Source organism: Lithobates pipiens, unplaced genomic scaffold (genome assembly GCF_037356315.1).
Source record: "Lithobates pipiens isolate NorthernLeopardFrog02 unplaced genomic scaffold, aLitPip1_a1.2 Scaffold_8, whole genome shotgun sequence".
Taxonomy (NCBI): Eukaryota; Metazoa; Chordata; class Amphibia; order Anura; family Ranidae; genus Lithobates; species Lithobates pipiens.
In genome coordinates this window covers 215,088,754-215,104,687 of record NW_027507903.1, presented here as the reverse complement: position 1 = coordinate 215,104,687, position 15,934 = coordinate 215,088,754, and the positions used below count along the sequence as shown (strand labels likewise).

At 45.2% G+C, this 15,934-nt stretch overlaps 1 protein-coding gene across 1 annotated transcript in view; it reads left to right on the top strand.

Annotated features, from left to right (window-relative positions):
* The window catches only part of LOC143960154 (uncharacterized), a 226,091-nt gene that overhangs the window by 183,109 nt on the left and 27,048 nt on the right, over positions 1–15,934 (top strand). The window contains exons 11-12 of the mRNA XM_077468464.1: positions 2,433–2,562; positions 14,090–14,153. Of these exons, the coding sequence (XP_077324590.1) occupies positions 2,433–2,562; positions 14,090–14,153 (194 nt within the window). The remainder of the gene's footprint in view (positions 1–2,432; positions 2,563–14,089; positions 14,154–15,934) is intronic.

Genomic DNA, 15,934 nt, shown 5'->3' with positions numbered 1-15,934 from the left:
GCTGCAATATCGCAGTCCCGCTATGGCGCTAATCGCCGCCATTACTAGTAAAAATAAATTAATATTAATTTTGCACAACCCAATCAATATACACTTATTGGGATTTTTTTTTGTACCAAAAATATGCAACAGAATACATATTGGCTTAAATTGATGAAGAAATTAGATTTGACATTTTTTTTATTGGATGTGTTTTATAGCAGAAAGTAGAAAACTTTTTTTTTATTAAATTGTTGGCATTTTTTTGTTTATAGCGCAAAAAAAAAATGCAAACGTGATCAAGTCCCACCAAAAGAAAGCTCTATTTGTGGGAAAAAAGGACATACATTTTATTTGGGTACAGTGTTGCACTACGCAATTGTCAGTTAAAGTAATGCAGTGCCGTATCACTATAAATTGCCTGGTCAAGAAGGGGTAAATCTTCCGTAGCTGAAGTGGTTTAAGGTAGAAGTTAGTCTGCATTTTAAACTACATGAAATTCACATGACATGTGAACCAAACCGGCTTTCTATGGACCTGGTTCACATATGTGCAGACCGGCCGCAGTGTGATTTTCAGCCCAGAGTCAGGTCTGATTTTCAGCCCAGTTCAGGTGTGATTTCCAGTGTCCTTCGCTTTAAAAATTTGCACCTGCAGCGCGCCTGAACTGCTGAACAAAATTGCACTAAACTCTTTTTTACTGATCTCACTGAAACTGGCCCCGTATATACAGTATCTCACAAAAGTGAGTACACCCCTCACATTTCTGTAAATATTTTATTCTATCTTTTCATGTGACAACACTGAAGAAATTACACTTTGCTACAATATAAAGTAGTGAGTGTACAGCTTGTATAACAGTGTAAATTTGCTGTCCCCTCAAAATAATTCAACACACAGCCATTAATGCCTAAACCGCTGGCAACAAAAGTGATTACACCCCTAAGTGAAAATGTCCAAATTGGGCCCAAAGTGTCAATGTATGGCCACCATTATTTTCCAGCACTGCCTTAACCCTCTTGGACATGGCATTTACCGGAGCTTCACAGGTTGCCACTGGAGTCCTCTTCCACTCCTCCACGACAACATCACAGAGCTGGTGGATGTTAGAGACCTTGTGCTCCTCCACCTTTTGTTTGAGGATGCCCCACAGATGCTCAATAGGATTTAGGTCTGGAGACATACTTGACCAGATCATCACCTTTACCCTCAGATTATTTTGCAAGGCAGTGGTCATCTTGTGTTTGAGGTCATTATGTTGGAATACTGCCCTGTGGCCCAGTCTCCAAAGGGAGGGGATCATGCTCTGCTTCAGTATGTCACAGTACATGTTGGCATTCATGGTTCCCTCAATGAACTGTAGCTCCCCAGTGCCGGCAGCACTCATGCAGCCCCAGATCATGACAATCCCACCACCATGCTTGACTGTAGGCAGACACACTTGTCTTTTTACGCCTCACCTGGTTGCCACCACACATGCTTGACACCAGCTGAACCAAATAAGTTCATCTTGGTCTCATCAGACCACAAAACATGGTTCCAGTAATCCATGTCCTAGAACTTCCAGTGACCAGTATGAGAGAGTGAGAGTGATAGCACCAAATTTAACACACCTGCTCCCCATTCACACCTGAGACTTTGTAACACTAATGAGTCACCCGGGGAGGGAAAATTGCTAATTCGGCCCAATTTGGACATTTTCACTTAGGGGTGTACTCACTTTTGTTGCCAGTGGTTTAGATATTAATGGCTGTGAGTTATCTTGAGGGGACAGCAAATTTACACTGTTATACAAGCTGTACACTCACTACTTTACATTGTAATTTCTTCAGTGTTGTCACATGAAAATTTAGAATAAAATATTTACAAAAGTGTGAAGGGTGTACTCACTTTTGTGAGATACTGTATGTGAACCCAGTTTTAGTAGCAGTTCACACATATGCAATGTCAGACATCGTATATGATTCGCACCGCACTGCTGTGCAAATCACATGCGACGTCTGTGTGATGTGAATTGGAATTCAGCCATACACATTGTATGGCTGAATTCACAACGCATTCAGACCAAAATCGTGCAGGGCCATTTTTTTTGTTCTCACCGGATCGCATGGGAGTTCATTCTTGTCCGATTCGACAGTTCACACAGTCATATGCGAACAATCTGTGGTTGCCATTAACTTTCTATTGACCCCCGCAGCGGTTAGGACATTGTAAACTGCCTGCGAAAGATTTGCGATGCATAAACCCGCACTGGAATCACACGGGTTCTCGCATTGCATATGTGCAGATGCTTAGTATGGGCACCAATATCTGTATAGGTGCAGTGCAAATTTATAACATACATGTCTATAAAAATGGGCATTAGAATTGAAGATAATTTGCTGGTGTACATAGGTAAAATGTGGCTTCCTTATTTAGTATTTGAATTGTTAACTTTATGCTTTTTATTCCAGAAAAACAAAGTCCAGCATTGTCAGCCATCAGCTTTATCCAATTTTCTGCTGTTTCACCAATACAAGGAGCAAACACAGGATCTCTGTCAAAAGAATTACTCAAACTGCACTCTATGACACCACCAAGAAGGTAGACTACATTTCTTGCATATGAGCACGTCCATTTAACATGCAATATATAGACTTCTCTATGAAAATAAAAATTTCAGAAAAATTTAAACCATCGACCTCAGCCATAGTTCTGGTAATTTTAATCATGAAAATAGTGCATTGAGAGTGGTTGTAGCCTTAAAGTGGAGTTTCGGGGGGGGGGGGGGGGGTTGGGGGGGCAGGATCTTTGACAGGTATCCTTTCCCACTTCAGGGAGCCTCATCCGCATCTATTGATGTCACCACTCCCTCCTCCTCCCTCCTCCTTCCCCTGTCGCTGGGCCAGTAGGTTTCCCAGCATGAAGCCAAAAGGCTACACTGGTGGGTACCCTTATCTATAATGGCGGCGGCCGCACCCGATAGCTGATGGAGACATCAGCTGCGGTGCTGACATCACTGGACTCCAGGACAGGTTAGTGTCCTATTATTAAAAGCTAGCAGCTGCAGTATGTGTAGCTGCTGTTTTTTTATTTTTTATTTTTTCTCTGCTTTAAAGAAAAAAAATGCTTCTGTCCCAAGGCATAGTGCTTTTGCCATGTCAATTGTCCCTTTCTATGTTATACATTACCGGGCTGATCCTGCCTGTTCCTGTCTTCCCCTCTGTAAACTGACCATCTTTATCACGGCTGCTGATCTCCAAAAGCGTGGTCAGTTTACGTGCCTCTGTCATCCAGTGTCTCTGCATCTCCCCCTCCCCTTGTCAGTTCCGTAGCCTGTGTGAGAGCCGATCCCCCTCCTCTCCTCCCTGTGTAATTCTATTCCCTGCAGCTGCTCCAGTGCTTGTAAAGTAAAGAAACATGTATTAATTACTTTGATCCTCTCTGTTTTATGTCCCTGTTTAGTACAGTATGTGTGTTTTCCTAAAATTATAATGCATACCTTCTTTGCAGCGACCTGCTGTACTGTCATGTGACCTCCCTCTGCTGGCTTGCATTCATCGTGGGGGAATCTCAGCTCCTCCCACGGTACTCACTTACTCAGGAAGGGAAGCAGAGGGAGGTCACATGACAGGAAAGCAGTGCTCTGCAAAAAAAGTTATTTAGCATTATAATTTTAGGAAAACACACACACACACACACACACTGGACTGAGCAGGTACCTAAAACAGAGAGAATCAACGTAATAATACATGTGATTATACCAACCACTTGAAGGACTTTGTATCCTTTAATCACTGTTGCATCAAACACTGTGTCCCCTGAGAGTTTCCCTCATAGAGGGCACAGTCTATTATAGAACAAAATATTAAGCCCTTTGGCTAACTTTGAGACAAGGTATGATGTTCACCATTCGCCAAAGAGCGACCATTATGGGGCGTTTGTGGAAAATTTGAATGCCGCAGAACACCCCATAATGCACTGCGAGATGACAGTGCATTGCTGTATGACTGGCCAAAGCATGCACCTGACCTGCATGCTTTGGCCAATCCCAGCGCCCTCTGCTAAGAAAGCCATAATTGGCCAAAGACCAATATATATATATATGTATATAGTTATAATATAGTGCAGCCATAGTACAGTTGCTAATACAGTGCAGGCGGTGTACACAGTATCTAATACAGTGTATACAGTTTCTACTACACTTCTGGTGGTATACACAGTACACAATACAGTGCAGCCATAGTACAGTTATTAATACAGCGCAGGCAGTGTACACAGTATCTAATACAGTGTGTACAGTGTCTACTACACTTCTGGTGGTGTACACAGTATAAAATATAGTGCATCTGTAGTACAGTTGCTAATACAGTGCAGGCGGTGTACACAGTATCTAATACAGTTTCTATAGTTTCTACTACACTTCTGGAGGTGTACACAGTACATATAGTATTTCACAGCAGGACCTGTTCCTGTGCTCACCAAGAGTAACTGTGAGGGCTTACAGTGTTCTGGTACCACCAACAGCTAAAGCCCAATTTTCTGCAGCATATATAAGGCAGGCCGTATAGTATATATACTGCTGTTCAGAGTACACAGTATAGTGCCTGGGGGCCTGATGGACCCCCATGCCATTTTTTTTTCAATTTGGGTGTGGGGTTCCCCTTAATATCCATACCAGACCCAAAGGGTCTGGTAATGGCCTGGGTTTTTTCAATACTTTTCATCTATTTTGCCAGGACCCGACAATACATTATAGCCGCGAGCAGTTTAAATGACTTATTTTCCTTTATAAATGTCAATTTGCTGTGTTATTTTTCTAAACATGTAAAAACTGTGCTACTTTACAGACATACTATAGACACATCTCAGGCATGGTATTTAAAGGAATATTTAATTTTTATTGTTTCACTTTAAGCATTATTGAAATCACTGCTCCTGAAAAAACTGCAGTTTTTAAAACTTTTTTTGCATTGATACATGTCCCTTGGGGCAGGGCCCGGATTCCCAAACACTTTTTATGGCAATAACTTGCATATAAGCCTTTAAAATTAGCACTTTTGCTTTTTCACGTTTGTATCCCATAGACTTCAATGGTGTTCGCATGTTTGAACAAATTTTTTGCCTGTTCGCATGTTCTGCTGCAAAACGAACTGGGGGGAGGTTTTGGCTCATCCCAATTTGAGACAGTTTGGGTCTGCTTAGAGCTACAGATCTGGTTAGTGGAGGGTCGGCTTTCAAGGAGTCTGCTGTGAGGGATAGAGGTCCATAATGTGGGCTGAGTATTTTCTCCTGCCTCTGACTGGGTATCTGTGGGATTAGAACCTCCTGTTTCCCACTCCTCCTCCTCGGAACTCTCCTCAGGGGATGACCATGCAAACAGGCGCTCCAAAGACCCAAACTTCTCCAGTATTCTGGAGGAACCCCAATCAATGACCCCGCCCTCACTTACCTCATCCAGCTCACCTCAAGGTACACTTCCCTCTAGCATGGGCTCCTTCTGGAGAGGCACAGCAAGGCACAGCAGGCCGGCTCTTCAGGGATGTCATCCAGCTCCTGCACACTGGCACGTGCAGTCGACAGGTCCCTTGCCAGGCCACGGGTCACGGCAGTGTCCTTTTTGCCACATATGTCCACTATCTTCATGGAGGAGTCGCCAGTCTGCAACACCTCTCCGCCTTTGTTTGGTGATCTCTGGCCCTCTCTGGCCTTCCGAGTCTCCTGCGGCGCACAAAGTCCTGAAAGCAGGTTGATGTGGTAATACCTTGACTCCTGCTGAACAGGTCCCAGCCTGGTTAGTGGCTCCCCACAATGGCTGCGCCAGGCCCAAGCATTCACTCCCGCTGTTGGGATCTGACACTTGGGACAGAGTAGACACAGCCGCTACACTCCTTTAATCACCTCCAAGATGAGCCCTCCGTGACTCTCCAGCCACATGCCAGTGTCTACCAGTGCTTACTCCTGCATGTCAGGTAACCACTGTGACATGGGCATCAGCCGATTACACTCTGCCATCTTCAGCTGCCTCGTGGTGTCTGCTGCTAGATGGAACTTGTTAGCTTCCTCGAGGGCATGGCTCTGCCCTCCTTCTCCCTGCCTGCTCAGTGCCTAAAGAATTGATAAGCAGGCTCCATTCTGCACGTGCTGCGTTAACCCCTTGTGGGACAAGCTGGAGTTAGCAGACATGCTGATGCTAGCAGGTTTGGCCCAGACATGTTGCTCTTTGCACACTGCGTCACAGTAACTAGAGACCGATAGCAGGTGTATTGTTCAGTGGTTGCCTATGGCAACAATAAAGTCAACTGCCAATGCCTCCCTGTAAAGGACTGACTAAAAATAGTTCCACCCTAAGGCATCCTTAAGCTGCTTCCTATCACCCGGAGTAACAGTAGACATTCTCACACACACTTTACTGTTGTCAAGCAGGAGTTTGGAGTAAAGTTTTCAGTAAGCCAATGGTAAATGTCCATGCCATGCAGAGCACTGGACATATTTGTAATCCATGGGTACGATCGCCCGTCGTGGTTGCCACGGGTGATGGCACATATTTTACTGTCACTGAATTGCAGGATAGGTACAAGTGTCCATCCCAGCATGGGTTGGGGTGACTGGGTAGCAGAAACAGCAATACAATTAATCCTGGTTGGTTTCTATTGACAAGGGCACTTGTAAAAGCTGAATTGCAGGCAAACACACAGTCTTTTTTCCTGTTTGAATCCTCTATGCAAAGGGACAAGCAAAGTCCCCAATCTTCTGCGTTGCTAGGGGCAATGGCCAGCAGGTTAACCGTGATGGTCGGATCTCGGTGGGAACACCAAAATGTAGCAGTGCCCCCGTGGGGTCGCTGCGTGTTTCAACATCCACACATTTCACCCTGCTGGTCATACATCCATTTTGCCACACTTTATCAGACAATGAACAGTCTCTTGCTTGTTTTTTCTGTTTTTTATTAGGGGATTAAACTTGGATGGGAAAAGGGACATGGAATGCCCAAATGATGAATACTTCTCAATGTTGGTTGGTTGAGTCTAAATTTGACAGTCTGTTACTCTGCACATCTTCTCCAGCACACAACTTAAGATCACTTGCTTTCCTTTACTGTCCAAATCTAGGTTCCTGTCACCGTTGGCACATGGCTAGGCATCACTCTGAATAAGTCCTAACATTTTCCTAATAGCCCTTTAAAGGCAGGGGTCTGCAGTCCCCTTTGTGTTAGCAACTGTTTTAGTTGAATAGATGTGCTAACTGACAATTGGTGGACTACTGATCACAGCATATCCAATACAAATCCTGCCAGCCCTCGTGGCTGCAATGTCTTGACTCCAAAACAACACCACTGTCTCTTCCAGTCTTTCCCTCTGGCTCCATATCCAAATCCTGGCATTTTTCTCCCAGAGCTCCAGGCCCCCCCCCAGAAAGCGGGTTCCCTCAGACCACGACAGTGTCAGAAACCATGAATCAGACTGAGACAGAAGTACAATTAAATCACACTTGTTTATTAATAAAAATAAAAAGGTAAATAGAAAAAGCGTAGTCAAGCATAGCCAGAGTCCAGTAACCAGATCAGGTAGTCAGCCAGGCCAGAAGTCAGGTCTCCAAGTAGAGCAACAGCAGACAGGATAAGGAGCCAGAAGGGATGTCAGCGAGACAGTCTTTAAACAAACCACAGGAGATGGTTTCTTGTGATGTAACCAAGGTGAAGGCAGAGGTGAAGTGAGCTGGAAGGCTTTAAGTAGGCAGGTCAGATGAGCATGTTTAGGAACAGCTGGTAACTGTGGAGAGAGAAGAGAGCTGGCAATTAGCCGACAGCTGAGCGACCAGCCCAGAGAAGGAAGGGTTAAGCCAGCCCTGACAGTACCCCCTCCTCAATGACCCCTCTCCCTCGGAGGGCCACCGGGCTTGAGGGGAAACCATCTATGGAACTCGTGGAGGAGGACAGGGGCATGTACGTCAGAGGATGAAACCCAGGAGCGTTCCTCCAGACCATACCCCTTTCAATGCACCAGGTACTGTATGCGCCCACGGAACCTGCGGGAGTCAACAATGAATTGTACCTCATACTCCTCATGGTTCTCAGCGTGGCACCGAGGTTGTAAATCGGTTACAGACCAACGGTTTCAATAAGGAGACATGAAACACATTTGAGGTGCGCATACTAGGAGGAAGGTCCAACGTGTAAGCCACTGGGTTAATCCTGCAAAGGATACAGAAAGGCCCAATAAACCAAGGTGCAAACTTCAGTGAAGGAACACAAAGCTTGAGGTTGCGAGATGACAGCCAGACCCTCTCCCTAACCTGGTAGGAAGGTGCAGGCAGGCGTCTGCGGTCAGCATGGAGTCTGTACCTATCATTAACACGATGCAAAGCCTCCTGGACTTGTACCCAAGTGGAACGAAGACCACGGAGATGCTCCTCTAATGCAGGAATACTCTGCGGAACAAACGAGTGAGGCAACATGGAAGGTTGGAAACCATAATTCGCCATAAATGAGGCAGAATTCAAAGCACTGTTGTGAGCAAACTCTGCCCAAGGTAATAGGTCAGACCAGTTGTTATGATGGTCAGAAATATAACAATGTAGGAATTGCCCAAGGACTGATTGGCTCGTTCTGTGGCCCCATTAGACTGCGGGTGATACACAGAAGAGAACGCAAGCTGGATTCCCAACTGTGCACAAAAGGCTCGCCAGAACCGGGAGACAAACTGACTGCCCCTCTCCGAGACAATCACCTTGGGTAGTCCATGTAAGCGAAAGATCTCCCGAGCAAAAATGGAAGCCAGTTCCTTAGAGGTAGGCAACTTCTTAAGTGGAATACAATGACACATCTTTGAGAACCGGTCAACCACCATAAGGATAACAGTGTTGCCTTGGGAGTTGGGCAACTCCACAATGAAATCCATAGACAGGTGAGTCAAGGGCCTCTCTCTATTGGGTATGAGTTGTAGGGGGCCCACTGGAAGGTGTCGTGGAGTCTTACTCTGAGCACACACCGGACAGGCAGCTACGAAGGCAGTAACATCAGCCCGTAGACTAGGCCACCAGAATTGTTGGGAAATGGCCCAAATGAGTTTATTCTTCCCAGGATGGCCAGCTGCCTTGGGAGAATGGTAAGTCTGGAGCACAGCAGTACGGGGACTCTGGGACAAAGCAGCGGTCACAAGGTTTATCAGGAGGAACATGGACCTGTGCAGCAAGAATTTTGTCTCCCAAAGGAGAAGTAAGACTGGTGCGAACTGTAGCCAAGATACGATCAGGAGGAATCATAAGAACCGGAAACCGACTCTGACTTGGAAGTGGAGGAAAATTGTCATGACAAGGCATCAGCCCTTACATTCTTAGTACTGGGTAAGAATGAGACAATGTAATTAAAACTCAACAAGAAAAGAGCCCATCGCGCCCTTCTGGGAGAGAGTCGCTTAGCCTCAGACAAGAATGTTAGATTCTTATGGTCAGTAAGAATAAGAACAGGCACAGTGGTATCTTCAAGGAGATGTCTCCATTCTTTCAGGGCTAAAATGATCACCAACAGCTCTCTGTCACCAATCTCCTAATTGCACTCAGCAGGTGACAATTTCTTGGAAAAGTAGCCACACGGATGCATAGTGCTCTCAGAGTTAGGACGTTGAGACAGAAGGGCACCAACTCCAGTCTCAGAAGCATCAACTTCTAGGATAAAAGGCAACGTAGGATCAGGATGTGCCAACACAGGAGCAGAAACAAAGGCAGCCTTCAGAGTCTCAAAGGCCTTAATGGACTCCGGAGACCAACTTTGTGGGTTACTGTCCTTTCTGGTCATATCAGTCAGGGGCTTGACCAGAGACGAGAAGTTACGAATAAACTTCCGATAGTAGTTGGCAAAACCCAGGAAACACTGCAGAGGATGTAAACCCACGGGTTGAGGCCACTGTAGGACTGCTGAAAGTTTTTCTGGGTCCATCAAAAAGCCAACAGTGGAAATGACATAGCCCAGGAATGTAACCTGTTCACGATGGAACTCGCACTTCTCCAGTTTACAATAGAGATTGTTCTCTCTTAGTTTCTGAAGCACACGACAGACATCTGTGTGGTGGCTCTCCAGGGACTTGGAAAACATGAGGATATCATCGAGATAAACCACCACACACAACTGCAACAAATCTCGGAGGACATTGTTAATAAATTCCTGGAAAACTGCCGGGGCGTTACAAAGGCCAAAAGGCATTACCAGGTATTCATAATGGCCTGTTCTGGTATTAAATGCAGTTTTCCACTCGTCTCCCTCCTTAATGCGCACGAGATTGTATGCCTCTCTCAGGTCAAGCTTTGTGAAAACCGTCGCTCCCTTGAGGCGGTCAAATAACTCTGTAATCAATAGAATCGGGTAGGCACTCTTAATTGTGACACGATTGAGACCCCTATAATCTATACAAGGTCTCAGTTCACCGCTCTTCTTTTTCACAAAGAAGAAACCAGCACCAGCAGGAGACAAGGATTTACGGATGAAACATCGAGAAAGTGCGTCAGCAACATATTCCTCCATGGCCTTATCCTCCAAGACCGAAAAAGGGTAAACCCAGCCACGAGGAGCTATGGCACCAGGTTGAAGGTCAATTGCGCAATCATAAGACCGATGTGGAGGCAAACTACCGGCTTGACCTTTATCAAAGACATCGCTAAAATCGCAGTACTCCTCCGGCAGGGAGGGGAGTGAAGAGGTGCACAGGACCTTGGATACCTTCAGGAAGCATGTCTCACTGCATTGTGGTGACCAGGAGAGAACCTCAGCACGGAGCTAATCAAAAGAGGGGTTGTGCCTCTGTAACCAAGGACAACCAATAACCAGCGAAAACCTGGGTGAGGAAATAACTTGGAATTGGATTATCTCATGGTGAAGAGCCCCTACGGCCATGGACAATGGAACCGTCTCATGAGTCACATGGGCAGGCTGTAAAGGTCTCCCGTCAAGAGCCTCAATGGCAAGTGGAGTGTCACGCAGCTGCAACGGAATCGAGTGCTGCAAAACAAATGCAGCATCAATGAACAGGCCTGCAGCCCCAGAGTCAATTAGAGCCTGTATCTCGATGGACGACTCAGCCCAAGAAAGGGTGACAAAAACCAGGAGCTTATCCTTCTGGATAACTGGGGATGAAACAAGGCCACCTAAGGTCTGTCCATGACAGGACCTCAAGGTTCAGGCGTTCCCTGGACGGGTAGGACAAGACTTCAAAAAGTGACCTGCCTGGCCACAATAAAGGCACAATCTCTCCCTCCTCCTAAAGGCTCTCTCATCCGCAGAGAGACGCGTGAAGCCCAGGTGCATGGGTTCATCTTCACTGACCAACTCGGTACCAGGAGGCATGGGAGGTGAGGAAGGAATGGGTGGGACTAAAAAGCTCGGAGGCAAACGTACAGGAAGCTTCCACAAGCGCTCCTTAAGAGAAAGTCTTTCTCTGAGTCTGGAGCCAATGAGGATGGCAAACGAGATCAAGCTCTCCAGCTCAGTGGGTATATCTCGGGCTGCTATCTTATCCTTGATGGAATCCGAGAGACCGTGAGAAAAAGAAGCCATGAGGGCCTCATTGTTCCAAGCAACCTCTGCTGCCAGAGAACGGAATTCAATAGCGTAGTCGGCAACAGTTCTCGTACTCTGTTTGATGGACAGGGGCGTAACTATAGGGGGTGCAGCAGTCACGACCACAACTGGGCCCTGGAGAAAAGGACCTCATCTCTTCTGGGGACGGGGACCCAATCCTGCCTAGGGACAGTCCCCCAATGGGGCACCTAAAAATGTAAAAAATGTAATAAATAAAAACTACTGATACCAGTGGTGGAACTACAGGGCTCACAAAGGTCATACCTGTGACCACACCCTGGAGTTCCACCGCCAGACTCGGAGGGCCCTGGCTGGGGTTCAGGGGGGCCCTTCATGGTTTCTTGCATCGGGGCCCTGAAGGTTCTAGTTACGCCACTGTTGATGGACATGAGGCACTTGGCAGCAGAAGCGGAGCGTGCGGGAACATCAAAAACCCTTTTAAAGGAGGCCACAAACTGAAGGTAACTCAAGACAACAGGTTAGCCCAGGCCAAGGCTCTCTCAGAAAGCAAAGATATCATGAAACCTACTTTGCTTCTGTCCGTGGGAAACGCCTGGGGCAGCATCTCGAAGTATATCTCAACCTGATTAAGAAACCCTCTGCATTGAACTGGATTGCCCCCAAATCGCTGGGGAAGCGGAGCAGAACCAGACATACCTCTTATAGAGGTAATACTCGAGGCGGGTGCCTGCACAGAGACTGGCGCAGCAGCAGGGAGGGCCTGCGACTCAGGTTGTACCGGAGCAGCCACCGTGGGGGATTCCAGGTGAGCCGTGCGATTCAGGAGCATTTGTAACGCCATGGCAAACTGATCCATGCAGTGATCTTGCTCATCCAATCTGGAAAAAATATTACCAACAAGTGGATTGACTGTATCTTCTGAATTCATGGCCTTCGCATACTGTCAGAAACCATGAATCAGACTGAGACAGAAGTACAATTAAATCACACTTGTTTATTAATGAAAATAAAAAGGTAAATAGAAAAAGCGTAGTCAAGCATAGCCAGAGTCCAGTAACCAGATCGGGTAGTCAGCCAGGCCAGAAGTCAGGGATCCAAGTAGAGCAACAGCAAGCAGGATAAGGAGCCAGAAGGGATGTCAGCAAGCCAGTCTTTAAACAAACCACAGGACATGGTTTCTTGTGATGTGACCAAGGCGAAGGCAGAGGTGAAGTGAGCTGGAAGGCTTTAAGTAGGCAGGTCAGACGAGCATGATCAGGAACAGCTGGTAACTGTGGAGAGAGAAGAGAGCTGGCAATTAGCCGACAGCTGAGCGGCCAGCCCAGAGAAGGAAGGGCTAAGCCAGCCCTACCAGACAATCTTTCACCCAACAACTGCCCCCACAACAGGCTGATCATGGGTATATATAGGAGACCTGCCCCCTGCCAATCCTAGTTGGGGATTGGTAAGGGCTCCCACATACAACCCATGTCACTCCAGCTCTCCGCCCTGCCTCTTTTCCAGAACCTTCTGAAAACCAGAGGAGGCGCCCAAAAGCTGAAAGGGGTGTTCCAGCGGAAATTTTTATTTTTAAAAAGTTAGCAGCTACAAACACTGTAGATGCTGACTTTTAATAAGGACACTTACCTGTCCAGGGCGCCCGCGATGTCACCCCCCCCCCCGAGGCCGTTACGTCCCTCGTATCGTGTCCTGGCGCCACCATCCTCACTAAGGGAAACAACCAGTGGAGCCTTGCGGCGCTTCACTGCAGGTTTCCTACTACGCATACGCGAGTCACACGGCGCTTTGTGAATGGGGCACGCTGTGTTCTGGGACACACACATTTCCCAGAACACAGCGCGCCCCATTCCCCAGAAGACAGCGCGAGGAGGAGAGAAGACTGAAGATTACCGTGGAGTAGGAAGAGGCAGATTAGGAAGACTGCCTAGCAACAGGGGTTTCTGGTAAGTTAAAAAAAAAATTTCAAATGTTTTTTTTTTTTAAAGAATATTAATGCTATTTTTTTTTTAGGGTGGCCCTCTACTTGAAGCACATGTCAGTCACCTGCTTCTATGCTAAACCATTCTCCTGCCTCCAAATCAAAAACAAACAGGCCTAGCTCACAGCACAGGCCTGCCTAAATTTACCTGCGCTGACAGTACAAAACAAACCCACTACACTAGCACCTACCTACCTAGGTAGAGGGTGCTACATATAAGAGAACGACTTAAAACATAAAAAAAGCCTGCCAGCATTTGTCTCTTTTTCAAGATAAAAATTAAGTTGGGCAACTGGGCAAGCACAATTTAAAAAGTGGATGTCTTTGGTTTTAGAGCATTGGTGGTACATTAAATCTTCATCTTGCCTTTATCCTGGAATGCTGGTGATCTTTTCTACATGTTTGGTTGACTACCATTTCAACACTTGCAGAAATTTATTTAAAAATAGGATAACTTTCTTGAATGACTGTGTATCTCTAGCTCATTATTATTATTTGTAGAGCATATTTCAATCACTGGCATTCATACATTTACAACATAGTCACGAGATTATGTGATCAACATCAGTAATACCAGTAATTCTAACAGCATATATTATTACACATTTATATTTTAACAGCCACAGAACATCAATACAGAGAAGAGAACGGTGCCAAAAAATGAGTGAAGCAACAGGTTTTTGTGTAAGTATTCTGAGTAACCTGAGTATGATGTGTGCAGTGGCTTGTGGAGCTATATCTAAACATTGCAGTCTTAGGTTTGAATTTTTTTTTACCCTTTTCCAGGCAACAGAAAATAATATGTTGTTGAAACTATATTCTTAGTTTTCATTGGTATAACATGAGTTCTTCAAAGGTAGGTTTTGGCATATTAAAAAAACAGCATGTTTTAGGTAGGCATTTCAAAAGAAATATTTAAAAATTGATAGTTAAATTTTGGTTATTAGCTTCAGGGTGCAGAACTATGAATTATCATAGCATTTCAGCAAAATTTAAAGTGCCATAAATTCATTACATCCAGCCCCTCATTTTTCATAATACATTATGATTAACTGCCTGCAAGCTTTCAAATAGCACTCTTTTTGAAGACATAACAAATTGAAAAAATGTATTTTCACATTTATAACCATCTTTCTAAATGTTTTAGAATTTGTAGTTTAGTAATGAACTATTCGCCCCTTCATTAGCTCTAATCATAATTTCAAAGGGCTAATAAACCTAGTTTACATGTTGTCTTTATTTAAAATACATATAGTACATATCAATAATGTAACATTCAGTGCCTTAAAATGGGTTTATTAATATATTAATATATTAATAATTAAAATAAACAAGTGCCCCGCCCCAAAAAAGGTGCTTACACTCAGATGCAGCAAACACATGTATTTGACTATATGTCTTTTTTCTCCTTTGTAACCCATCCAGGTACCCCCAAAATCCAAGATGCTTTGTGACATTTTATCTCTTTTTGGTTGTTAACCACAGTGACGGACCAATAGTAGGGCAACTGATGCAGGAATGCAACAAGTGCTAATTATATCAAACATTGGTCTGGATTTTAGAGGTACCTAGGCATACAAGCTAGTGTTTAGGAAGTGCCTGCACTTTGAGAAAGTGTTAGCCCAGTTCTGTTTCAGAGAAGAGCACAAATTTGCTATAAAGTTCAATTGGAAGTCTCACACATTGTAATCGCTTAACACTTCCATGTATTATGATTTGTTACTGACTTTTACTTGGTAAAGCTTTACAATACCTGAATAAGGGATTATCCTCAGTAAAAATGCTGCTTTCTCTAAAATGCCTTAAGCTGGCAGAGTAACAGCCACGCCACTCAGACTTGTAGGAAAGCAGGAGGATGTGTCTGTGTGAATTACTGGGGGTACCTTTTTGGTGCCTGTTACACTCTAGAGAAGGGTGTCGCAACCAGGGTTCCATGGGAACCTAAGGTTCCTCCAGAGGTTGCTAGGGGCTACTTAATCAATGAGCAATTTCTACCTCTCAGATAAGTTCCCACTGACACCATTGATAGATGGTGATTGATATAGAGAGATAGATAGATTGATAGATTGATGTTTTAGCAATCTGTAAAGGGGTATTTATTCCCAATGACTAAAGCCCCACGGAGCATTCTTCCCAATGACCATCACACTAATGTATCATTAGTTGTAGATAGATATAGTCATTTTAACAGGGGTTCACTGAGTGGGGAAGCTTATTTCAAGGGTTCCTGAAATGGTTGAGAAAGGCTGCTCTAGAGTCATACTTAGACACACTGCACAACTGATGTAAAAAGAAAGTGGTGGCAAGCCTATGAAAATGGAGGTTGTTAGTAATATATCTATCTGATTGCATACCCAACTGCAGTAGACAGTTGCACATATTCTGTAGGACCCTTGCCTCCACTCCCCCTTCCTAGTCGTATGCTCATCCTCCTGATTCAGCAAGATATTGGCTGTGAAGCTTGT